This window comes from Scyliorhinus torazame, chromosome 2 (genome assembly GCF_047496885.1).
Source record: "Scyliorhinus torazame isolate Kashiwa2021f chromosome 2, sScyTor2.1, whole genome shotgun sequence".
NCBI lineage: Eukaryota > Metazoa > Chordata > Chondrichthyes > Carcharhiniformes > Scyliorhinidae > Scyliorhinus > Scyliorhinus torazame.
Window position 1 is genome coordinate 149,552,661 of NC_092708.1, and position 26,922 is coordinate 149,579,582.

The 26,922-nt window shown below is 47.0% G+C and overlaps 1 protein-coding gene across 2 annotated transcripts; it reads left to right on the forward strand.

Annotated features, from left to right (window-relative positions):
- Positions 1–4,649: 4,649 nt before the first annotated feature.
- adat3 (adenosine deaminase tRNA specific 3) lies at positions 4,650–8,942 on the forward strand. 2 transcript variants are annotated; one of them, XM_072478147.1, is made up of 2 exons: positions 4,650–4,767; positions 7,533–8,942. In XM_072478147.1, exon 2 carries the CDS (start codon positions 7,581–7,583, stop codon positions 8,649–8,651), a length of 1,071 nt encoding a protein of 356 aa, XP_072334248.1. In that variant the 5' UTR covers positions 4,650–4,767; positions 7,533–7,580; the 3' UTR covers positions 8,652–8,942. The 2 variants fall into 2 exon arrangements, with proteins under 2 accessions (XP_072334248.1, XP_072334239.1); XM_072478138.1 differs by lacking the exon at positions 4,650–4,767 and adding an exon at positions 4,787–4,916.
- The last annotated feature ends 17,980 nt before the right edge of the window (positions 8,943–26,922 follow it).

Consider the following 26,922-nt stretch of genomic DNA (forward strand, 5'->3'; position numbering starts at 1 on the left):
CGTTCCAGAGGAGGACTTCCTGGGGAAGACAAGGAGGCGCTCATGAGGCATACTACCACACACCCTACCCAAGGTCAACACCTCCTCCCTATCCCATAACCCAGTAACCCCACCCAACACTAAGTTTTGATGCGGTTGAAGGCCAGGCGGGCCTCAGCCGTCAGTGGAAAAACGGTGGATTTAATGAGTGGACGGGTGATGTCCGCATAATTGGGGGCCCCTTGGGCATAATAGGAAAAGAACCCCAGGCATCTCTTCAGGGCCTTGGGGCAGTGGCGGAGTGGAAGGGCGCATGCGGTCGGGGTCGGGCCCTAGGACTCAGTTTTCCACAACGTAGCCAAGGATGTCTAGGTGGGTTGTGCGGAAAACGCATTTCTCCTTATTGTATGTTAGGTCAAGGAGCTTGGCGGTGTGGAGGAAATGTTGGAGGTTAGCGTCATGGTCCTGCTGGCCATGGCCGCAGATGGTGACATTATCCAGATATGGGAACGTGGCCCGCAGCCCGTACTGGTCAACCATTCGTTCCATCTCCCGTTGGAAGACTGAGACTCGATTGGTGACGCCGAAGGGAACCCTGAGGAAGTGACAGAGGCGGCCATCTGCCTCGAAGGCAGTGTATTGGCGGTCCTCCGGGCGGATAAGGAGCTGGTGGCACGCGGACTTCAAGTCAATAGTGGAAAAGACTCGGAACTGCGCAATCTGATTGACCATGTCAGATATGCGGGGGAGGGGGTACGCATCAAACTGCATGTACCGGTTGATGGTCTGGCTTTAGTTGATGACCATCCGGTGCTTCTCCCCAGTTTTGACGACCACCACTTGGACTCTCCAGGGGCTAGTACTGGCCTCTCTGATCCCTTCCCGCAGGAGTATCTGGACCTCCGACCTGATAAAGGCCTTGTCCCGAGCACTGTATCGTCTGCTCCTAGTGGTGACGGGCATACAGTCCGGGGTGAGGTTAGCAAAGTGCGGGGGTGGGGCGACCTTAAGGGTCGAGAGGCTACAGACGGTGAGAGGGGGCAGGGGTCCATCGAACTCCAAGGTAAGACTTTTGAGGTGGCATTGGAAATCTAGACCTAGTAGTAGGGCAGCGCAGAGTTGGGAGAGGACGTAGAGCTTGACATTTTTGTACTCGTCGCCCCGTACTGTAAGGGTTGCGACACAGTATCCATGGACTTCCAAGGAATGTGATTCGGAAGCCAGGGAGATTTTCTGGGTCGTGGGTAAAATTGGGAGGGGGCAGCGCCGTACCGTATCTGGGTGAATGAAACTCTCCGTGCTCCCAGAGTCGAAGAGGCAGCTCTTCTCATGGCCATTGATCCAGATGGCCATCATGGATTTAGTGAGGTGATGAGGTCAAGATTGGTCGAGGATGATGGAGGTGAGCTTCGGAACATGGGTGGGCTGATCGAGGGTAGCGGAGGCCAGCGTACGATCTGGTGAGCAGGGGTTCCGGGAGGCGGCGGGGTGATTCCAAGATGGTGGCCCTCACGGGTCGCATGTGGCGGGTGGCGTTGAAGATGGCGGCCCCCACGGGTCGCACGTGGTGGGTGGCGTCAAAGAAGGCCGCCAAGATGGCGGCCCGCACGTGGCAGGTGGCACCGAAGATGGCGGTTCCCATGGGTAGCATGTGGTGGGTGACGTGGAAGATGGGGGCGGTCCACGCGTGCTACACGCAGCGCTGCTGGGTTTAGAAACAGGTCGGGCCTGGCAGACTTTAGAGAAGTGGCCCTTATTTCCGCACCCGTTGCAGATCGCGCTCCTCGCTGTGCTGGGGTGTCTGGGGTTCTTACCCTGGCCACAGAAGTAACATTTCGGGCCTCCGGAGTTGGCGGGTCGCTGGGCGGAACAGGCTTACGGCGCCCCTGGGTTAGTTGATGGCGGCGCCCATGACGTCCACAAGGGTGCCGCGTGGTCAGAGGTGTAGGCATCCATATTATGGAAGGCCACTTCCAACGAGTCCGAGAGTTGTACTGTGTCTTGGAGGTCGAGTGTACCCCCTTCTAGTAGGCGCTGGCGGATGTAATTAGATTTTATGCCTGTGACATAGGCGTCCTGGATCAGCAATTCGGTGTGCTTGACAGCCGATACCGCCTTACAACTGCAGTTCCGGCCGAGTACCTGCAAGGCGCACAGAAATTCAGCTTGCGATTCTCCGGGGCGCTGTCGCCTCGTGGCAAGGGGATGCCTAGCGTACAGCTCGTTGACTTCCTTAACATACTGCCCCTTCAACAGCGTTATCGCATCCTCGAACGAGGTAGCGTCTCTGATAAGAAGGAAAACTTACGGGCTCACCCGGGAGTTGAGGAATCGCAGCTTGTGGGTCTCAGGAGGAATCAATGTAAGATTTGAAGCAGCTTAGCCAGTGTTCAAACGTGGCAGTGGTGTTGGCTGCTTGGGTGTCCAGCTCCAGGCGATCAGGCTTGAGTGTTGGATCCATCTTAAAATTTTATCTGATTAAATTGATGTACTGTCAATGACGACAGACGAGAGTCGGAAGAGTAAACTGTGGCTTTATTCAGCTAAAAGACAGCTGCTGGCAGCCGGTCCCAGAATGAGGGCAGGGCTGGAGGTTAGCTACCTTTATACTTGAGCTTGAGGGGCGGAGCCAGCAGGAACAAACCCAGACATGTAACAAACAGTAAGTACCATAAGTAAGAACAGTATGTACAATATAATATAGTGGTTCACCACACTCCACATGGACAGTGACCCAGAGCCAGGATCGAACCTGGGACCTCGGCGCCGTGAGGCAGCAGTGCTAACCACTACTCCACCGTGCTGCCCCTGGAGCCAACATTTGACGGTGCTGAATGGTTAGAGCTTGTGAGAAACACTGCTCACTTAATAAAAGATTTACACTTTTCTCACAAGCTGAGGCCAACAAAAGAGTTGTCACGCAAAGCTGGCAGCAACCACCGGCCTATGCAGCAATTTAAGAATTAACCCAGCAGCTGCTGACTCCATAATAGAGGGAGAGATCAGTCAACATATTTAATTGTCTTGACACTGGATCCAAAGAACCACCTCCACACTTAAGTTGTCACACAAAGCTGGCAGCAGCCACCAGCCTATGCTTTCTCTCTCTTCCCTGATCCTTTGTCTTACAGTTTCAACCGCTTGTTGGCCATAATGTTGGTGCCTGAGCCTTGGTCATTCCATGAATTGTATCCCAGGTTCAGCTACTAGTTTTGGGGAAGAGATTTTGGAGGCCTTCATTGTAATGAGAATCCTGGTTAAAGTCACAAAAACAAGGCATTGCAACTTCATAAAGTGGCCACGTGTAATTTAGGCCAGTACGGTAGAGTTATGATCACATGAGGGGTAGGACGGCTCCCCTCTTTCCTAGTCCTCGTTTGACCACAACAGATTTTTCACTGTTTAGGGTGCTGTGACTGTAAAAGACACACGCATACAGGTTTCCTTGGAAGTTTTTCAAAGGTAAAAGACAATATTTATTGTACTAAACATCCTATCTAATAAAAAAAATGTTCCAACTTTTACGCACCATCACACGCAAAGTTAAACACACCAGCAGGTTACAGAATGGGAGGATAGATTAGCAGCCTTTTTAAGAGTTCAATAAAAGTTAAATGTGTACAGATCTAGTAGGCTGATGACTGGGATGGTTTCCGGCTGGGCTTGATGGTTTCTTTTGTTGGAATTTTAATCAAACAAATAAGGAGAACATCCTTCCAGTGCAAGGTTGGTAATCAGATGGCACAGGTTTAAGGTCATTGGCAAAAAATACAAGGTGACATGAGGAAAGAAACGCAGCATGTTGTGATCTAGAATGTAATCCAAAGGGCAGTGGAAGCAGATTCAATATATTTTAAGGGGGAATAGGATAAATACTTGAAAGGTGAAACATGAGCAGGGTATTGAGGAATGATAAATTAGATAGTTCAACTGTGGTGGAAAGGTGGATCTTTCTTTAATATATGTGGGGATAGGTAGGATTTTAAAAAAAATCTTCATTGTGCATTTTAAGACATCTGTTACAGCGGGGGTCCCCAAACATGGCAGGGGTGGGTGATGCTGGTGGAAGATGGGGTGATCAGTGTGCGTGGGGGAAAGGGGCTTCACTGACCCCTGTCACTGAGGAATATGGAAAGCTTACATACATAAAATGTTAACATTTCTACAAATATTATAAAAACAGATTTTTATGTGTATATAATGGATTATTAGATGTTGACTCACACTATGCAAACATTAATAATCATATGGTGAATGTTTCGATTGCTTTTGTTGTCATCTGAGTTATATTAGTTTTCAAGTTTTAAAATTGTCTTGGAAAATAATTTGTGAAGCACTATGTTTAAGATTAAATAAACCATTAATACGTCATCACAAATGTATCAAACCAACCTATATTGGATTTATGCTTGGAAAAATAGCCACTTCATTTTTACAACAAATCTCTTGATTTTTTTTTTAAAAAACGATTCTCTCTCTCGATTTATGAGTGGTGTTGACATGACTGACGTTATTTTAGTTGATGCTTCTGGAATTTCTCATCTGATAATTGATACCTTTCTATTTTTAAAAAACTGAGCTTCTGAAATGAACAACTGAATGAATGTTTCATTCTGCTGCTGTCTGAAAGCGGCCGGTACGAGGGAGACACAAGTTGCTGGGCGGGGGATCAGTTAGTGCTGGGGCACCGAAAGCGACGGAAGATGCCTGTGGGTGCTGTTTTCGGGTGGGACTCTGGTAGTTTAGATCCGGTGACCGGGGTTTGAAGGGGGCTTGCGCCGTCAGCGGGTAAGGAGACGCGGTCAGCCACTGAATAAACAACAGCAACCCGGGGCCGGGAGTGTATGTGCCCTCGGCTTCCTATCGCAGCACTTTACGGGATTGCTTACATCATCAATGCATGGATTCTGCCTCCTTCGCCCATCCTATTATTGAGGGTAAAGAGCCCGGAAGAGTAGACAATCCACACTAGGATGGAGAGGACCATGCGCCTCATTTTGGTGCCTCGTCTCATTCAGACTACTCCATATCTCGCAACGCCCCCCGACCATTGCATTTGCAGTCATTTATTGAATAATGTCAGACTTTTCACATCAATTATTCGATCTCCAGATGCACCTCAAGTCTTCTGTGAATAATTTCCTATTATCATTGCTCAAATTAACTTTTTACTGATTTGAACATGTGTCGCTTGTTCTTCTCTCACAATCCACACTGTAACGTAATATCTTGGATTTAACAGTCCGTTAACTGTCTGCTTCTGTTCCTTAAGTTCTCATCTCAAATGTGCCATTTCTCCCACCTTTTTCCAATGATTTGACATTGTGTCCGCTACTGCTTCCAGTACTTGGATGTCTGCCTTGTACCTCCGCTGAACACAGGATTGCAAGCACTGTACATTTTTTTCACCACTTCCTCTGATCTGGCCTTTTTTGCTATGTCATGAAACATTCTGCTAACTTTATTGATTACTGCTGTTGATTTGACATGCTGAGTGTTAAGGGGTCTAACAATCTTGAAGCCCCTTTACCTGTTTCCATCCTACTTTTGCACCATTTGAGGAGACCATCTCAACTATTTCTTACACACAAGAATTAGGAGTATGGAATTCAGGCCCCCCCCCCCCCCCCCTGTTAATGGCTGATCTGATAGTGGCCTCCCCCCCCCCCCTTTCTGCCTGCTCCCACCCTTGAATCAGTCATAAATCTGTAAATCAGGCATTTGATAAGGTTCCCCATGGTAGGCTTATGCAGAAAGTAAGGAGGCATGGGATAGTGGGGAATTTGGCCAGTTGGATCACAAAGTCATAGAGAGTGGTGGTGGATGGCAAATATTCAGCCTGGAGCCCAGTTACCAGTGGCATACTGCAGGGATCAGTTCTGGGTCCTCTGCTGTTTGTGATTTTCATTAATGACTTGGATGAGGGAGTTGAAGGGTGGGTCAGTAAATTTGCAGATGATACGAAGATTGGTGGAGTTGTGGATAGTGAGGAGGGCTGTTCTCGGCTGCAAAGAGACATAGATAGGATGACGAGCTGGGCCGAGAAGTGGCAGATGGAGTTTAACCCTGAAAAGTGTGAGGTTGTCCATTTTGGAAGGACAAATATGAATGTGGAATGCAGGGTTAACGGTAGGGTTCTTGGCAATGTGGAGGAGCAGTGGGATCTTCGGGTCTATGCTCATAGATCTTTGAACGTTGCCACTCAAGTGGATATGGCTGTGCAGAAGGCCTATGGTGTGCTAGCATTCATTAGCAGAGGAATTGAATTTAAGAGCCGTGAGGTGATGATGCAGCTGTACAAAACCTTGGTAAGGCCACATTTGTAGTACTGTGTGCAGTTCTGGTCGCCTCATTTTAGAAAGGATGTGGAAGCTTTGGAAAAGGTGCAAAGGAGATTTACCAGGATGTTACCTGGAATGGAGAGTAAGTCTTACGAGGAAAGGTTGAGGGTGATAGGCCTTTTCTCATTAGAAGGGAGAAGGATGAGGGGGTGACTTGATAGAGGTTTATAAGATGATCAGGGGAATAGATAGAGTAGACAGTCAGAGACTTTTTCCCCGGGTGGAACAAACCATTACAAGGGGACATAAATTTAAGGTGAAAGGTGGAAGATATAGGGGGAATGTCAGAGGTAGGTTCTTTACCCAGAGTAGTGGGGGCATGGAATCCAGTGCCTGTGAAGTAGTTGAGTCAGAAACATTAGGGACCTTCAAGCGGCTATTGGATAGGTACATGGATTACGGTAGAATGCTGGGGTGTAGATTGATTTGATCTTAATCTAGGACAAAAGTTCGGCACAACATCGTGGGCCAAAGGGCCTGTTCTGTGCTGTATTTTCTATGTTCTATGTTCAGTCTTGAATATATTCAATTACCCAGCCTCCACTGCTCCAGAAAATAGAATCCCACAGGCAAATGACCCTCGAGAGAAAAAAATCTTATATGTTTCAATAATAATTTCTTCTTCATTTGTGCAGTGATACTGTAAGAGATGAATATCCTATAATATGGAAATATGGTTCATAGTAGTATCATCAGTCACTGCATTACTTGTGTGTTTTCTTTTCTCTGAACCCCTGCTCGTACAGTATATCCTCGGCTCATAAGTGCTAATACCAATGAACATTTACAGATGAACTATGAAATATTTACTGAAGAATATGTATGATTTATTGACATTAACTTGGTTATAGAAGTACCAACAGCGCAACTGGAAATACTTTATGCTAATTTTAGGTAACAAAATGGAAGCGCTCTGTATGTTAGCATTAACGTCCCCCTCTGCGATAACACAAAAATTTAATTAAACGGCACAGTATGAATAAAGGCAGGTAGGTAGTTTACATGGAGCACATATGCTTTCAAGTAAAATATAATCTAAATTGGAGCATCTGGTTGCTAGGATCTGTGACCTTTTGCACACGGTGTATATTCCAAATGGATTTCATGAATTTGGCTACTGTTTTGAAAAGGAGCTATTTGGGGGGAAAATAGAAGATACAATTTTTGGACTTTGATTTAATGAATGCTTAATTGTTTTCCTATTCCCTTCAGCTCCTGACTCACTACGACAAATCTCCCAATTCTTATGTTGAAGGTATAATGGAGCCACAGTGCAAAAAGAGAAAAACAAAGGCAATCAGTACTTTCACTTGGGAGTTGATGCCTGTACTTTCAGATGAGGAATTGTGTGAAGTTGAACTTCTAGAAGCATACGCAGCCCCTATTATCAATAAAAGACAAACATCTTGTCTTATTAAACAATTAGCTTGTATCTATCCACTGAACAGCCTTCCACATATCAAGAGAGTACGAACCTGCAGGGACAAGAACACTAATCACTCTTTAGAAATCATCATTTGTCTACTTAGGGATTTGAATTGCACGGATGTACCAAATGGAGAAATATCCCTTAGTGACCTATTTCCTGATGGAAAGGATATTGGCATTGGACTTGGAGAGCCTTTCCAGGTCATGATACCAGCATGCCAACCATTGACCAGACCTCAATTTGAAGCAGCTAGCCAGCACTGGCCAACAACCTTTCATGAAAACAAGCAGGTGACCAATGCCCTCCGAGGTCACCTTTTTAACACTGAAGAGAGAGCAAAGGTGCAGACTTTTATGGAAAAAGCTATCAAAGCAGCTAAATTGGGAAAGGAAATAGGGATGGAGCCAGTTGGTGCAGTGGTTGTTAACCCGGCCACTGATGAGGTTATTGCAGTAGGTCATGACTGCAGAAATGGACCAAATCCGCTGCTTCATGCAGTTATGGTGTGCATTGATCTAGTTGCCTATGGACAAGGTGGTGGTGCTTTTAATCATGACAGATATCCTAACTGTCATTTTAAGTCTGAAGCATCCTTTTCCGGTGACCATGCATTCAACACTGGTAAACCCTTGCATCCTTCAGAGGATCATAGTCCCACAGGAGTGCCTGTAAATGGGTTGCCTTACATATGCACTGGCTATGATCTATATGTTTCCAGAGAACCATGTGTAATGTGTGCTATGGCACTGGTCCATTCCAGAATACGCACTGTTTTTTATGCAACATCTTCTCCTGATGGAGCATTGGGTACCAAATATAAAATACATACAAAAAAGGATCTTAATCACCATTATGATGTTTTTAAAGGATTGCTGGAAGGAGAATGTCAGTTTTTTTCTTAATATTAAACCGTAGTTTCAGTATTCAGTACAGTATTGTGAAACAAAATGTATTTTTAGTACAAATTTTATTTTTAAATGCATTTTCATTTAAAATACTATTTTAACTCCATTAGACAATCAACTCTTCATTTCCAAGAAAATATTTGCTATTTTGAAGAGTTGTGTAACTCCCTGATATTTTGCTCCTTATTAAACAATTATAACAGATTTTTCTTTGTATTAATGTACAAAAATTCATCATGGCAATAGATTGTAACAAAAATAGAATAAACATTGTGGGTTTTTGAGTGATCCATCTTTGACTGCAGTAGATTTGGACAGGCAGCAACAAAGTTGACCATAAAGGTTGGAACAGGAATAGCCTCACGTCAGGAATTAATATACGTGATGGTTTTTTAAAATGTTTGAATCGACAACTTGTATTTAAATGGCTTTCCTCACACTGAGAAGTGCCTTAATTACTTTACAATGATTGTGGGGAGGGAGGGAAAATAGTCAACCGACCCCCTCAGGACAAACCTGACTTTCTCCAGCCTCAGACATTCTGCCAGGTCACTCACCCACACTCCCGCTTTTGGTGGCTCTGAGTCCCTCCATCCAAGTAAGGTCCATCTCCGGGCTATCAGGAAGGCAAAGGCCAAGACATCGGCCTCTCTCATCCCCTGGACTCCTGGGCCACCTTCACCCCCAGCACCTTGGACATTATGTCCGCAAACTCCTGCCAGAACCCCTTCAGCTTCGGACATGCCCAAAACATGTGGACGTGATTCGCAGGACTCCCCACGTACCGCCCACACCTATTCTCTACCCTCTCAAAAAAACGATTCAACCGCGCTGCCGTCATATGAGACCTGTGAAGTACTTATGTGAAGTAAACTGGGTGAGGCCAAGCCAGGGCATTCACCCTCTGCAAGGCCTCAGCACATGTCCCGGCTTCCACCTCCACTTTATCTTCCCCACAGGAGCCCACTCCCAATCCATCAGCTCCTTGTAGACCTCAGACAGCTTCCCCTCCCCTATGTCCTCCTTCTGGTGCAGACTCGATGGGCCGAATGGCCTCCTTCTGCACTGTAACTTCTATGAAATTGACAGCACCTTGTCCTGCAACCTCAAGGGCAGTAGTCCAGGAAAGGACGGTACGTCTCTCTTCCGAACCTGAAGCCGTTCCCCCGGGATAGCTCATACTTTCCTCCAGGTCCTCCAATTTCATGAAACTGCCCCAACAAACAGGTCACCGAATCACTCAATCCCTGCCTACCGTCACCCCCGAAACCTCGCACCAGCCCTCCCGGTGCAAACCTATGATTATCACAGATCGGTGCCCAGACTGAGGCACCCTCAAGTCCCAAATGCTGCTTCCACTGCCCCCCACACCCTCAAGGCTGTCGCTTCCACTGGGCTCGTAAGGTACCTATCTGGCGAGATGGCAAAGGTGCAGTTAATGTCCTTGGGCTCATTTCCATATAAGAAACCCCCCTCCCCCATGCGGACCACTACCCATTTCCTAACCATGGCGATGTTCGCCGCACAGTAGTAGTTCGTTATATTCGGCATTATATTTTGGAAACCACGATCACCGAAAACTCCGAATCGACCATCCCCGCGAACAACACCCTGCCCACCACAAAAAGTCAATCTGGTAGTACACCCAGTGCACATGGAAAAAATATGAAAATTCCTTCACCCTCGGCCTCCCAAACCTCCATGGGTCCACCCCTCCCTTAAGCTCCATAAACCCCTTCAACTCCTTCACCACTACCGACACCTTCCTCGACCTCTGGCTCGACTGGTCCAACCTTGGCTGTATAACCATATTAAAATCCCATCCCCATGATCAGTCGACGCAAGTCCAGGTCAGGAATCTTCCCTAGAACCCGGCTCATGAAATTTATGTCCAATTTGGACATAAACATTTATCAGGACCGCCGGCATCCCCTCCAGCTTCCCGCTCACCATCACAACCACCCCCACCCCCCCACGGATCTGCCACAATGTTCCCCACCTCGAACGCCACCCGCTTATTCACCAGCACCCCCATCTCCCTCTTCACGTCCAGTCCCGAGTGGAACACCTGCCCTACCCATCCTTTCCTCAACCTTGTCTGGCTCCCTATCTTTAAATTTGTCTCTTGCAAATAGGCCACTTCCGCCTTCAGGCTCCTCAGGTGCACAAACACATATGTCCTCTTGACCGTCCCATTCAGCCCCCTCATGTTCCATGTGACCAGCTTGGTATGACGGGGCTCCCCGCCCCCCTCCCCTGCCGTTCAGCCATATCTCTTTTTGGGCCAGTGCCCAGCCCGTGTCACGTGACCCTCCTGGCCCACCCTCGGATGTCCACCATCATCACTCCCTTTCCAGCTGTGCCACAGAACCACACCCTGAAGTTAAAAACCCACCACTATTAGAATTCCCCCTATACCAAAAAAGGTTGATATTCTAAATGGTGAACAGGGATACTCACTCCCTGACTCCTATGCAGGCTTAGGTGGGTGCTATTCAGCTCAAACTATGTTTTCAAGTTATCCCCGGTTTAACCCATAACTTCACAGAAGAATTTTACCTACTTACCACTTAGTAGCATTGATATCCTGGGTCCTGCATTGCTAAGTAAGTAAAGTAATAACCATTGTTTCAGGTTAAAACTTTTAAGTTATTTTATTATTATATTTTTTCTTTTAAAAGATGCAATCACTGTCTTTACAGAAAACTAAAAAGATTTTGCTTCTGGATTCTCCTGGCTGGTTGAAGACATTGACAGTCACTCTTCTTTAGCTTTTGGTCTTCCTCAGATGTATTCGCTGTTCTGCTCGGTTGCTATGCTCTATCTTTTCCATTTACCGAGCTGTGAGAGCTGGCTCCCTCTCTTCTTTAAATTTTGGTCTTCCTTAGATGTATTAGCTGTTTTAGCTCGGCTGCTTTACTCTGTCCCTTTCCCATTACCGAGCTGACTGTAAGCTGACTCTGTCTTCTGCTGGCCTCTGAGCTTCTCTTGGCCTCTCTGGTTCCTTCTCTGCTTCTCTGCCTACCGTCGCCTTTCTCAGGGTTTATTAATCTTTCTAACAGTTATTAAGTTTTAATGACTTTATTGTAAAGTAAATTTTATTTCTCTTGGATTGTAAAAGGTACCTTTAATCTGAATGTTTCTAACACAACTAAGAATTCATTTTGAGCATGACCTCATCTCATAGATCTGATTATATTATATCCTTTGTGATGTTCAAAAATGCTTTGATTTCAAAGTGGTGTGACTTTTGATTCCTGTCATTTTTATAGTTTTATTATTATCAAATTGTGTCCCCAGCTCATAATTTTGACTTTGATTTGGGTCTAACGTGTGTTCTCATAGACACATTGTCTCCAGCTTCCCATAGTCACCTGGTGTCAGCAGACTTTCACACCTAAACATTTGTCGCCTAATTCAACTGAAAACCTCATCCATTCTTTTCAATCTGCCTACTAAGATAGCTAACTTTAAGAAGGTGCAAAACATTGCTTTTAGCTGTATACTAAAATTCACTCGATTGTGACTTGAAAGACCTGCCTGTTTTGTTTGCTAAGCCTGCTTGACAAAGGCTATTTGCATTTCACAGCCCTCTCCTGCAGCTGCTGTTAACCCTTCGTGGGCTTTTCCCCTACATTCTCTCATGTTTCTTAGATCAGGTATTGCCAGACTTCCATGTTTCAAATGACATATCTTTCCATATTTTCAATTACAACCCTTGTCAGCAACCCATCCACCCCACCCCCTCCGCTCTCCCAAACAAAACAACAATCCCACCTCCCTCCCCTATGCCTACCTCCTGACAACCCCCCACTGCACTCCCGTTAACTAGCCCGCCCAGCTAGCATGGTGGCCCAAGGCCTCCGAATCCCCTATCCCCCCAATTCATCCCCTTCCCCACCTTGTGCATGCTCCCCCAAAAAAACAGAAAAGGTGCACTCACCCTTGACATTCCACCCACGGAGGGACCTGCCCTCCAAACACCCGCCATCAAAACCAGCAGAACATTTCAAGGGGAAAAGTTTCCCAAAATCAAAGAAACCTCCTCGCGCTTCTGAAAAGTCACCCAAAGGTGGGCCAGGTACAGCACCCCGAACTTCACCCCCTTCTGGAAGAGGGTAGCCTTGACCCGGTTAAACCCGGCCCCCCTTTTCATCAGTTCTGCACCCAGGTCTTGATACACCTGCAGCTCGTTCCCTTCCCAGGTGCACTTCTCCATCTGCCTTGCCCACCGAAGAATCTTCTCTTTATCCAGAAAGTGGTGTAACCGCACTGCCATCTCCCTTGGCAGCTCGCCTGCTTGCGACCTCCACATCAGCGCTCGTTTGACCTCCAGGGGCCGGTCAAAGGCCCCCTCCCCCACCAACCGCGCCAACATTTTGGCCACATACGTGCCAGACCCCTTCACTGCCTTCGGGCATCCCAACAATCCTCAAATTTTGTCTTCTGGAGCGTTCGCCACAGGGCATCAAAGTAGCACAGTGGTTAGCACAGTTGCTTCGTAGCGCCAGGGTCCCAGGTTCGATTCCCAGCTTGGGTCACTGTCTGTGCGGAGTCTGCACTTCTCCCCGTGTCTGCATGAGTTTCCTCCGGGTACTCCGGTTTCCTCCCACAAGTCCCGAAAGACGTGCTGTTAGGTCAATTGGACATTGTGAATTCTTCCTCTGTGTACCCAAACAGGCGCCGGATTGTGGCGACTACAGGCTTTTCTCAGTAACTTAATTGCAGTGTTAATGTAAGCCTACTTGTGACAATAAAGATTATTGTATTATTATTCTCCTTCACCCCCACCTCAGCCACCAATGAGACCAGCTGCTCCTCATGCTCTCCCACTGCCTCCTCCACTTTCTGGTTCGTCCGGCCCTGGGACTGCGGACTCTGCTCCACTCTCTCGATACCTGCTTTAAACGGCTCCGCCAGGGTTGCAGGGGAATGGGCCTAGGTATTGTGCTCGGTACGGACCCGGTGCCTTCCTCGACAGCATGGATTTAATGCTCTCCATGACTTCCCCCAGTTCGAGTGGTGCTTTCAACCCCTGCCTTCTTTCCTCCCCCACAGCTGGTATGTCCAGCCCATCGAGAAACCGCCTCATCTTCGGGGGCTCGGAGGTGTACAGCTCCCGGTAAAAGGTCACAAAGGCCTCATTGATCTTATCTAATGCTGTGACTAGTTTCCGTCACCTGCACTTACTCCCTCGTGCCTACCTGCTTTCACAGCTCATGAGCCAGCAGGCGGCTGGCCTTGTATCCGTGTTCGTAGAATGTCCCCTGTGTGGAGGAGTTGGTGCACTGCTTTCTCAGTGGGGAGCAGGTCAAATTCCATTTGTAACTTTTTCCTCTCCGCCAGTAGTTCCATGGTTGGGGCCGTGGAGTACCCCGATCCACCCCCTGTATGGAGTTGATTAGTTGTTGCAGAGCCGCCCTCTCCTTCCTGTCCCTGAGTGCCTTATATGCTATTGTTTCTCCCTTTATCACTGCCTTCAGTGCCTCACAGAATATGGGACCTCCCCGTTCTGGTTGCAGGATACGTACCTGTCGATGGCTTGTGACATTTTCTAACAGAATGTCTTGACGGTGAATAGGGTTGTGTCCAACCTCCATGGAGGGGGGTCGCTGGGCCCGGCCTGTTTCCAACCTCTCAAAATCAAAAGCTCCTTCTCCCTCGGTTGTTTAAACCTCCAGGGGTGCACCCCTCCCATCTGCTCCATAAAGGCATTCAGTTCCCTTGCCGTAGCTGATTGTTTCCCTGATTTGGGGTTGGATTTGTCCGTCCTTGGATCCTGTACACAGTTGAGGTCTCCCACCATGATGTTGGTGGGAGTGGAGGTCAAGGATTTCTGCCACTGTCTTTTTGATAATCAGCGTCATCCCAGTTTAAGGCATATACATTCACAAGCATCACCTGCGCCAAATCCATATCATCTCCCCCGCCCCCCCCCAAACCCCCGCAGGGTCCGTCACCATATTTGTTGCTGTAAAGGCTGTCCTTTTACTAAACACTATGGCCACCCACCTCGCCCTCATCCTGTAGCACAGTTGTCCGTCCTATCCAGCTTTTTCTTACCCTCAGTTGGTCCTCTCTCAGGTGTGTATCCTGGAGGAAGACTGCGGCCTTCAGGCTTTTCAGATGGGCGAAGTCTGGACCTTTCCATAGGGCTGTTCAGTCCCCTGAGGTTCCAGGTGACTATTCTGGTGGGTTTGTTTTTGTCCCCCCCTTTCTTGCGGGGTCAGCCATACCGCGGAAACGTGCCCGTGCACGCAGGGGTTTCCCTTTATTTTTGGGACACTCAAGATGGCTGCCATTATCTTCGTAGTTCTTGCCACCTCCATGAGTGACCTGTTGTAACCAGCATTCTACACACTCCCCTTCCCTCCCGATCTAGTCCCCGATTCTCCTCTGAGCCCATCTGTCCTTGTCATTCCCTCTACCCCATACTCCTGTGGCCTCCCCCCTCCCCACCCCACCGATTTGTAATTTTGGCCCACCTTTCTGCCAGGCGCTCCCTCTTCGGGAGTTGTGCCGTGGCACCCCCTCTTACTTCCGTGCACTAGCTGATTTGCCAGCGTGTTGGCTTCCCCCGGGAGCAGCTCCCCTCTTATCATCCGCCCGTTTTGTCCCCTGCCCCTTCCCATCTCATGTACCTCCACCTTCTATATTCTGCTGTTTTAAAAAAATAATCTAGAGAACCCAAAATGACCATTACCAATCAACCTACCATGCACATCTTTTGGGTTCTGGAGTTGAGTTCCACGCAGACATGGGGATAATGTGCAAACTGCACATGGATAGTGACTTGGGGCCGGGATGGAACCCAGGTCATTTGCGCCGTGAGGCTCCTCTACCACCACCGTGTTGCTCCTCTATCCCACCAGGTTAAGCAAGTGTTCAGCCTCGTGTTCGAGGACATAATGCTCATGGTCCCTGTAAGTCTGCTAGTGTTGTCTTCCCAGTCCGTTCTTCTGGATGAACTCATCAGCGTCCTCCAGCATGTTAAAATAATGTTCCTTATTGCCGTACCAGGATCTGGCCAGGTACAGCATTTCAAATCAAACCTTGTTCTTGAATGCAGCTGCCTTGGCCCCATTGAAAAAGCATGTAAAAAGGCAATATCACAATAATCATGGGCGTCTTCAATATGCGAATGGACTGGGAAAATCAGATTAGTAGTGGATCCCAAGAAAACGGATTTGTGGAATGTCTAAGAGATGATTTTTTGGAGCAGCTCCTGACAGAGCCTAGTAGGGAACAGGCAATTCTGGATTTGGTGATGTGTAATGATGCAGACTTGATGAGGGAACTTAAGGTGAAGGAACCCTTAAGGAGCAGTGACCACAACATGATAGAATTTACCCTGCAGTTTGAGAGGGAGAAGCCGGAATCAGATGTATTGGTATTACAATTAAATAATGGTAACTACAAAGACATAAGGGATGAGCTAGCCAGAGTTGATTGGAAAAGGAGCCTAGCAGGGAAGACAGTGGAACAGCCATGGCAGGAGTTTTTGGGGGTTATTCGGGATGCACAACAGAAATTCATCCCAAGGAGGAGGAAACATGCTAAGGGGAGGACACGGCATCCATGGTTGACGAGGGAAGTCAAGGACAGCATAAAAGCAAAAGAACAAACATACAAAGTGGCGAGAATTAGTGGGAAGCCATAGGATTGGGAAGCCTTTAAATGCAAGCAGAGGACAACTAAAAAAGCAATAAGCGGAGAGAAGATGAAATTTGTGTGCAAGCTAGCTAGTAATATCAAAGAAGATAGGAAGAGTTTTTTTCAATATATAAAAGGTAAATGAGAGGCAAAAATAGACATTGAACCACTGGAAAATGTGGCTGGAGAAGTACTATTAAGAAACAAAGAAATGGCAGAGGAACTGAATAGTTACTTTTCATCAGTCTTCACGGTGGGAGACACTAATGGGATGCCAGAGCTCCAGGAGAAACGGGGCAGAGGTGAGTGCAGTGACCATCACTAAGAAGGTTCTGGGGAAACTGAAAGGTCTGAGGGTGGATAAATCACCTGGACCGGATTGACTACACCCCAGGGTTCTAAAAGAGATAGCTCAGGAGATTGTGGAGGCATTGGTGATGATCTTTTAGGAATCACTGGAGACAGAAGGGTCCCAGAGGACTGGAAAGTGGCTAATGTAACACCGCTGTTTAAAAAGGGAGGGAGGCAGAAGATGGGAAATTATAGGCCAGTTAACCTGACTTTGGTCATTGGTAAGGTTTTAGAGTCTGTTATTAAAGATGAGATTGCGGAGTACTTGGAAGTGCATGATAAAATAGGACTGAGTCAGCGTGGCTTTGTCAAAGGAAGGTCATGTCTGACAAATCTGTTAGAGTTCTTTGAGGAAGTAACAAGGAAGTTAGACATAGGAGAGCCAGTGGACACAATTTATTTAATTTCCAGAAGGTCTGAGACAAGGTGCCGCATAGGAGACTGTTAAATAAGTTAACAGCCCATGGTGTTAAGAGTAAGATCCTGGCATCATGGATATAATTTGTGCCCTGAGGGGCACAAATATCCTGGGGGGGAGATTTGTTAGTGCTCTTTGGGGGTTTAAACTAATGCAGCAGGGGCATGGGAACCGGGATTGTAGTTTTAGGGTAAGGGAGAATGAGAGTATAGAGGTCAGGAGCACAGATTTGACGTCGCAGGAGGGGGCCAGCGTTCAGGTAGGTGGTTTGAAGTGTGTCTACTTCAATGCCAGGAGTATACGAAACAAGGTAGGGGAACTGGCAGCGTGGGTTGGTACCTGGGACTTCGATGTTGTGGCCATTTCGGAGACATGGATAGAGCAGGGACAGGAATGGATGTTGCAGGTTCCGGGGTTTAGGTGTTTTAGTAAGCTCAGAGAAGGAGGCAAAAGAGGGGGAGGTGTGGCGCTGCTAGTCAAGAGCAGTATTACGGTGGCGGAGAGGATGCTAGATGGGGACTCTTCCGAGGTAGTATTGGCTGAAGTTAGAAACAGGAAAGGAGAGGTCACCCTGTTGGGAGTTTTTTATAGGCCTCCTAATAGTTCTAGGGATGTAGAGGAAAGGATGGCGAAGATGATTCTGGATATGAGCGAAAGTAACAGGGTAGTTATTATGGGAGACTTTAACTTTCCAAATATTGACTGGAAAAGATATAGTTCGAGTACAATAGATGGGTCGTTTTTTGTACAGTGTGTGCAGGAGGGTTTCCTGAAACAATATGTTGACAGGCCAACAAGAGGCGAGGCCACGTTGGATTTGGTTTTGGGTAATGAACCAGGCCAGGTGTTGGATTTGGAGGTAGGAGAGCACTTTGGGGACAGTGACCACAATTCGGTGACGTTTACGTTAATGATGGAAAGGGATAAGTATACACCGCAGGGCAAGAGTTATAGCTGGGGGAAGGGCAATTATGATGCCATTAGACGTGACTTGGGGGGGATAAGGTGGAGAAGTAGGCTGCAAGTGTTGGGCACACTGGATAAGTGGGGCTTGTTCAAGGATCAGCTACTGCGTGTTCTTGATAAGTATGTACCGGTCAGACAGGGAGGAAGGCGTCGAGCGAGGGAACCGTGGTTTACCAAGGAAGTGGAATCTCTTGTTAAGAGGAAGAAGAAGGCCTATGTGAAGATGAAGTGTGAAGTTTCGGTTGGGGCGATGGATAGTTACAAGGTAGCGAGGAAGGATCTAAAGAGAGAGCTAAGACGAGCAAGGAGGGGACATGAGAAGTATTTGGCAGGAAGGATCAAGGAAAACCCAAAAGCTTTCTATAGGTATGTCAGGAATAAGCGAATGACTAGGGAAAGAGTAGGACCAGTCAAGGACAGGGATGGGAAATTGTGTGTGGAGTCTGAAGAGATAGGCGAGATACTAAATGAATATTTTTCGTCAGTATTCACTCAGGAAAAAGATAATGTTGTGGAGGAGAATGCTGAGCCCCAGGCTAATAGAATAGATGGCATTGAGGTACGTAGGGAAGAGGTGTTGGCAATTCTGGACAGGCTGAAAATAGATAAGTCCCCGGGACCTGATGGGATTTATCCTAGGATTCTATGGGAGGCCAGGGAAGAGATTGCTGGACCTTTGGCTTTGATTTTTATGTCATCATTGGCTACAGGAATAGTGCCAGAGGACTGGAGGACAGCAAATGTGGTCCCTTTGTTCAAAAAGGGGAGCAGAGACAACCCCGGCAACTATAGACCGGTGAGCCTCACGTCTGTAGTGGGTAAAGTCTTGGAGGGGATTATAAGGGACAAGATTTATAATCATCTAGATAGGAATAATATGATCAGGGATAGTCAGCATGGCTTTGTGAAGGGTAGGTCATGCCTCACAAACCTTATTGAGTTCTTTGAGAAGGTGACTGAACAGGTAGACGAGGGTAGAGCAGTTGATGTGGTGTATATGGATTTCAGCAAAGCGTTTGATAAGGTTCCCCACGGTAGGCTATTGCAAAAAATACGGAGGCTGGGGATTGAGGGTGATTTAGAGATGTGGATCAGAAATTGGCTAGCTGAAAGAAGACAGAGGGTGGTGGTTGATGGGAAATGTTCAGAATGGAGTACAGTCACAAGTGGAGTACCACAAGGATCTGTTCTGGGGCCGTTGCTGTTTGTCATTTTTATCAATGACCTAGAGGAAGGCGCAGAAGGGTGGGTGAGTAAATTTGCAGACGATACTAAAGTCGGTGGTGTTGTCGATAGTGTGGAAGGATGTAGCAGGTTACAGAGGGATATAGATAAGCTGCAGAGCTGGGCTGAGAGGTGGCAAATGGAGTTTAATGTAGAGAAGTGTGAGGTGATTCACTTTGGAAGGAATAACAGGAATGCGGAATATTTGGCTAATGGTAAAGTTCTTGAAAGTGTGGATGAGCAGAGGGATCTAGGTGTCCATGTACATAGATCCCTGAAAGTTGCCACCCAGGTTGATAGGGTTGTGAAGAAGGCCTATGGAGTGTTGGCCTTTATTGGTAGAGGGATTGAGTTCCGGAGTCGGGAGGTCATGTTGCAGCTGTACAGAACTCTGGTCCGGCCGCATTTGGAGTATTGCGTACAGTTCTGGTCACCGCATTATAGGAAGGACGTGGAGGCTTTGGAGCGGGTGCAGAGGAGATTTACCAGGATGTTGCCTGGTATGGAGGGAAAATCTTATGAGGAAAGGCTGACGGACTTGAGGTTGTTTTCGTTGGAGAGAAGAAGGTTAAGAGGAGACTTAATAGAGGCATACAAAATGATCAGGGGGTTGGATAGGGTGGACAGTGAGAGCCTTCTTCCGCGGATGGATATGGCTGGCACGAGGGGACATAACTTTAAACTGAGGGGTAATAGATATAGGACAGAGGTCAGAGGTAGATTCTTTACGCAAAGAGTAGTGAGGCCGTGGAATGCCCTACCTGCTACAGTAGTGAACTCGCCAACATTGAGGGCATTTAAAAGTTTATTGGATAAACATATGGATGATAATGGCATAGTGTAGGTTAGATGGCTTTTGTTTCGGTGCAACATCGTGGGCCGAAGGGCCTGTACTGCGCTGTATTGTTCTATGTTCTATGTTCTATAAGATTGCTGGCTGGCAGAAGGCAGGGAGTGGGGATAAAGGGGTCTTTTTCAGGATGGTAGCCGGTGACTAGTGGTGTGCCTCAGGGGTCTGTGCTGGGACCACAACTTTTCACAATATACATTAATGATCCGGAAGAAGGGGCAGCACGGTGGCGCAGTGGTTAGCATTGCTGCCTCACAGCACCGAGGTCCCAGGTTCGATCCCAGCTCTGGGTCACTGTCCGTGTGGAGTTTGTACATTCTCCTTCTGTTTGTGTGGGTTTTGCCCTCACAACCCAAAGATGTGCAGGGTAGGTGGATTGGCCACGCTAAATTGCCCCTTAATTGGAAAAAATGAATTGGGTACTCTAAATTTAAAAAATTGGAAGAAGGAACTGAAGGCACTGTTGCTAAGTTTACATATGATAGAAAGATCTGTAGAAGGACAGGTGGTATTGAGGAAGCAGGGGGACTGCAGAATGATTTGGACAGGCTAGGAGAGTGGGCATGAATTGCAGAAGACATACAGCGCTCTCTGGGTCATAACCAACATTGCCACGTCTGCCTCAAGTGAGGCAAGCCGATCGCTCTGGTCTGTGGCCATTTTCTCCAGCTCCTGCATTGTCGCCTCCTGGGTCTCCAGTCTCTGCTCCGTCGTTCCAGCGCCTCTTTGAACGGGGCCAGCACAATTTCTATGGCTGCCATGAGGCCCTCCTTGATGGACACACTTGATTTTGGAGCTCTTGTATAAGGAGCTCCATCCACTGCCCTGCCAGTAGGGGGCCTGTGTTCTCACTGGTGATTCCTCTCGGATTGCCATATCCTGCTTCCAGTATCTGGATATTTCTCATTTGGCTTTTGCTGTTTTTCCAGCTCTGTAGCTGGTTTGAGGGCATTTCCCCGGGTGGTTGTTAGTTTCGGGTAAGGATGTTTTTTTTTGTTGATTTGGTGTCCGAATTTTGGGTTAAATGGGCCTAATTCTAAGTTTCCAAGGGAGAGCCACCTTTCGCGCGACTGTTCAGCATATCGATGTCTCGGATGTGTTTTCGGGATCCTTAAGGGGGAGGGGGAGCAGCCCCAAGTCGTGGTCCACATAGGTACCAACAACATAGGTAGGAAAAGGGATAGGGATGTAAGGCAGGAATTCAGGGAGCTAGGATGGAAACTTAGATCTAGGACAAACAGAGTTATTATCTCTGGGTTGTTACCCGTACCACGTGCCGGCGAGACGAGGAATAGGGAGAGAGAGGAGTTGAACACGTGGCTACAGGGATGGTGCAGGAGGGAGGGTTTCAGATTTCTGGCTAATTGGGGCTCATTCTGGGGTCGGTGGGACCTCTACAAACGGGATGGTCTACAGCTGGACCAGAGGGATACCAATATTCTGGGGGGGGAAATTTGCTAATGCTCTTCGGGAGGGTTTAAACTAGTTCAGCCAGAAACAAACAGAACCTGAATTGTAGCTCCAGTATACAGGAGGTTGAGAGTAGTGAGGTCATGAGTAAGGTTTCAAAGTTGCAGGAGTGTACCGGCAGGCAGGAAGGTGGTTTAAAGTGTGTCTTCTTCAATGCCAGGAGCATCCGGACTAAGGTGGGTGAACTTGCGGCATGGGTTGGTACCTGGGACTTCGATGTTGTGGCCATTTCGGAGACATGGATAGAGCAGGGACAGGAATGGTTGTTGCAGGTGCCGGGGTTTAGATATTTCAGTAAGCTCAGGGAAGGTGGTAAAATAGGGGGACGGGTGGCATTGTTAGTCAAGGACAGTATTACGGTGGCAGAAAGGACGTTTGATGAGGACTCGTCTACTGAGGTAGTATGGGCTGAGGTTAGAAACAGGAAAGGAGAGGTCACCCTGTTAGGGGTTTTCTATAGGCCTCCGAAAAGTTCTAGAGATGTAGAGGAAAGGATTGCAAAGATGATTCTGGATAGGAGCGAAAGCAACAGGGTAGTTATTATGGGGGACTTTAACTTTCCAAATATTGACTGGAAACACTATAGCTCGAGTACTTTAGATGGATCTGTTTTTGTCCAATGTGTGCAGGAGTATGTAGATAGGCCAACGAGAGGTGAGGCCATATTGGATTTGGTACAGGGTAATGAACCAGGACTGGTGTTAGATTTGGAGGTAGGTGAGCACTTTGGTGATAATGACCACAATTCGATTACGTTTACTTTAGTGATGGAAAGGGATAGGTATATACCGCAGGGAAAGAGTTATATCTGGGAAAAAGGCAATTATGATGCGATGAGGCAAGACTTAGAATGCATCGTATGGAGAGGAAAACTGAAGGGGATGGGCACAATGGAAATGTGGAGCTTGTTCAAGGAACAGCTACTGCGTGTCCTTGATAAGTATATACCTGCCAGGCAGGGAGGAAGTGGTCGAGCAAGGGAACCGTGGTTTACTAAAGCAGTCGAAACACTTGTCAAGAGGAAGAAGGAGTCTTATGTAAAGATGAGACGTGAAGGTTCAGTTAGGATGCTCGAAAGTTACAAGTTAGCTAGGAAGGACCTAAAGAGAGAGCTAAGAAGAGCCAGGAGGGGACATGAGAAGTCTTTGGCAGGTAGGATCAAGGATAACCCTAAAGCTTTCTATAGATATGTCAGGAATAAAAGAATGACTAGGGTAAGAGTAGGGCCAGTCAAGGACAGTAGTGGGAAGTTGTGCGTGGAGCTTGAGGAGATAGGAGAGGTGCTAAATAAATATTTTTTGTCAGTATTCACTCAGGAAAAAGACAATGTTGTCAAGGAGAATACTGAGATTCAGGCTATTAGACTAGAAGGGCTTGAGGTTCATAAGGAGGAGGTGTTAGCAATTCTGGAAAGTGTGAAAATAGATAAGTCCCCTGGGCTGGATGGGATTTATCCTAGGATTCTCTGGGAAGCTAGGGAGGAGATTGCTGAGCCTTTGGCTTTGATCTTTAAGTCATCTTTGTCTACAGGAATAGTGCCAGAAGACTGGAGGATAGCAAATGTTGTCCCCTTGTTCAAGAAGGGGAGTAGAGACAACCCCGGTAACTATAGACCAGTGAGCCTTACTTCTATTGTGGGCAAAGTCTGGGAAAGGTTTATAAGAGATAGGATGTATAATCACCTGGAAAGGAATAATTTGATTAGAGATAGTCAACACAGTTTTGTGAAGGGTAGGTCGTGCCTCACAAACCTTATTGAGTTCTTTGAGAAGGTGACCAAACAGGTGGATGAGGGTAAAGCAGTTGATGTGGTGTATATGGATTTCAGTAAAGCGTTTAATAAGGTTCCCCATGGTAGGCTACTGTAGAAAATACGGAGGCATGGGATTCAGGGTGATTTAGCAGTTTGGATCAGAAATTGGCTAGCTGGAAGAAGACAAAGGGTGGTGGTTGATGGGAAATGTTCAGCGTGGAGTCCAGTTACTAGTGGTGTACCACAAGGATCTGTTTTGGGGCCACTGCTGTTTGTCAATTTTATAAATGACCTGGAGGAGGGCGTAGAAGGATGGTGAGTAAATTTGCAGATGACACTAAAGTCGGTGGAGTTGTGGACAGTTTGGAAGGATGTTACAAGTTACAGAGGGACATAGATAAGCTGCAGCGCTGGGCTGTGAGGTGGCAAATGGAGTTTAATGCAGAAAAGTGTGAGGTGATTCATTTTGGAAGGAATAACAGGGAGACAGAGTACTGGGCTAATGGTAAGATTCTTGGCAGTGTGGATGAGCAGAGAAATCTCAGTGTCCATGTACATAGATCCCTGAAAGTTGCCACCCAGGTTTAGAGGGTTGTTAAGAAGGCGTACGGTGTGTTAGCTTTTATTGGTCGAGGGATTGAGTTTCGGAGCCATGAGGTCATGTTGCAGCTGTACAAAACTCTGGTGCGGCTGCATTTGGAGTATTGCGTGCAATTCTGGTCGCCGCATTATAGGAAGGATGTGGAAGCATTGGAAAGGGTGCAGAGGAGATTTACCAGAATGTTGCCTGGTATGGAGGCAAGATCTTATGAGGGAAGGCTGAGGGACTTGAGGCTGTTTTCGTTAGAGATAAGAAGGTTAAGAGGTGACTTAATTGAGGCATACAAGATGATCAGAGGATTAGATAGGGTGGACAGTGAGAGCCTTTTTCCTCGGATGGCGATGTCTAGCACGAGGAGACATAGCTTTAAATTGAGGGGAGATAGATATAGGACAGATGTCAGAGGTAGGTTCTTTACTCAGATAGTAAGGGCGTGGAATGCCCTGCCTGCAACAGTAGTGGACTCGCCAACACTAAGGGCATTCAAATGGTCATTGGATAGACATATGGGCGATAAGGGAATAGTGTAGATGGGCTTTAGAGTGGTTTCACAGGTTGGCGCAACATCGAGGGCCGAAGTGCCTGTACTGCGCTGTAATGTTCTATGCTCTATGTTCTGTGTTCTATCGCCCCGGATGTCCTCCCAGCATATCTATGATGATAGCCATGCTGTAATAAAGAACATTATGGAGCACACTATTAACATCCTGAAGCAAAATTTCTGCTGCCTGGAACGCTCTGGAGGAACCCAGCAACACTTTGTTAAACAGGCATTCAGATTCGTGGTTGTACGCTGCATAACCTCGCTCCTTGTTGGTAGCAAGTGCTTTTACCTCGTATCAGGCGAGAAGCTGTGGAGGAGGAAGTGCAACAGGAAGTAGAAAAAGAAGAAGGGAGGCTCCACTTTTCTAAAACTTTCTCCTCGGGTTCTGCACAAGCAAATTAATAATGTGTTACCAGTAACGTGAGACAGACCTCCCCATTTACCTACAGCTTGACACTCCCCTTTCCTCTATCACTTAGCATTGTGTCATCCTTTCCATCAGCAAAAACTACTGGAAAATGCACGTTCTAATCCAATCATTACACCATGCATACAAAAATAATCACCCTTCTGTATTCTCTTAGAAAGCCTGTCTTCTGTGTACCTTTGCCTAACTAATGCTCTTGGGCTGCAGCATAGTTGATGGAAGGTTGTTGGCCGTCAGTTGAGGAGACTGCCTTGGAAAATGACCAAGGGCAGCCGTGGGCCTAGAGAGCCTGGTTTCAGAGAGCACCATCTCAGTCTGGGTTGGGTGACAGAAAGGCCACTGCTGGGCTGGTAGGCGAAGGGAGGGTTCAGCGATGATACCTCTTAAAACTGAATCGTTAGCATGCCACTAGAGTAGTTTTACATAAGTTGTTTTATTGAGGATTGAGATGAATTATAGGACAGAGTAATCCTTATTAACCTTTTGTGAGGGCCACGAAGAATCCAGCACGAGTTTTAAGGATACAAAGTAATAACATTTATTTACAATAACATATATATATAACAGCAGCAGCAACTTCCCTTGCTGCACACTCCTTCCTGCTGGTTCCTGAACTGGCCAGCTTTATTTATACTAGGAGTTTACTAATGGTTTCTCTGCCCCCCTCATTGGGGAAGCTCGTACTCCCACAGGATTGTGGGATTGTCATTAGTCCCCAGCCAATGGTAAGTAGGCAGGTTATAACATAACCATTAAACATGTATTTTTAGGACATAGCAGTAATAAGTAATCAAATGGGATTTAGGATAGCTAACTTGACCAAAAGGACATTACTTCTGACATCTTGTCTTTGTGAAACAATTCAGAGTGCTGGTTCTGTTGTTCTCCTCACAGTCAGCAAGCTGCTGGGATTGTAAGCAGCTGTCAGGATGAGGATAAATCATGCGCTGCTTGTGATTCTATTGGGTGAAGTTTAAACACTGCTTGCAATTCTATTGGATAAGTTTAAAAGTTGCAGCTTCAGGGATTGGATCACGTCCAACTGGGGTGGGCTATTGATTTTTGAACGTTGTATAATTAGTGTGTTCAGGTCTTTGTTCGGTAGAACAGGTCTTGGCTGATATCCAGTCTGTTCTCCGTGTACACGTAACAAGCTTGATTAAATAGCCACCTTGTCCAGGTTGTGGTGTTTTGTTCCTCTCTGTACTGAGCTGAGCCACAGGGAATAACCCCACGTGGAAGCTGACTCAATACACAGGTCTTGAAACCGCTCCTACATCAGTAAGGGTGGAAGCAGAATGTTGTTATTCTGAGAGGACAGCATGTTTGTGTGTCATGAAGCCACATCCACTCACCTGGGGGCAGTGCTTCAGTACTCCTAGTCATCTATTGGACAACAAATTGCTGGAGCACTGTAATGCCATGGAGACCCCTTTTAAATTGTGATATTCAAAGCCATGATAGTAATCTGAGCTTCCATTACAGCAGTGTTTTTCACACTCTTTTGCCCACGACCCATTTTTACCAACTGGCCATCGTTTGGGACCCACACCGGCCTACCTTCATGACCCATGCCTCCCAAACCTCGTGAACCACGCCGTCCAAACTTCACAACCCATGAGAAAGGTGGTCCTCACAATCTCACTTACTTTGTCATTCAATGTTACATTCCGGCTAAGGATGTCAGCTGATGATTTAAGATCTCACTGCATCTGTTGAAAAAAATCAAGAGGTTTGTCCTCAAATACGCCATGCTTAGTCTTCCAATGCCTTTGAAGTTTTTAATCTTTCATTTGCCAGCATTTAACGCATATGGGGCTGGATTCTCCGATTCTGGGGCTATGTCCCCACGCCGGTGTGGGAACAATGGCTTTTTATGCCAGAAAAAATGGCGTAAAACAATCTCCGATTCCCCATTTTGCAGGGGGCTAGCATGCCGACAGAGTAGAGCACCTGGTTCTAGCTGCCGATACGGCCCTGAAAATCTCCGTGGCCGTGCACGTGCTTGCCG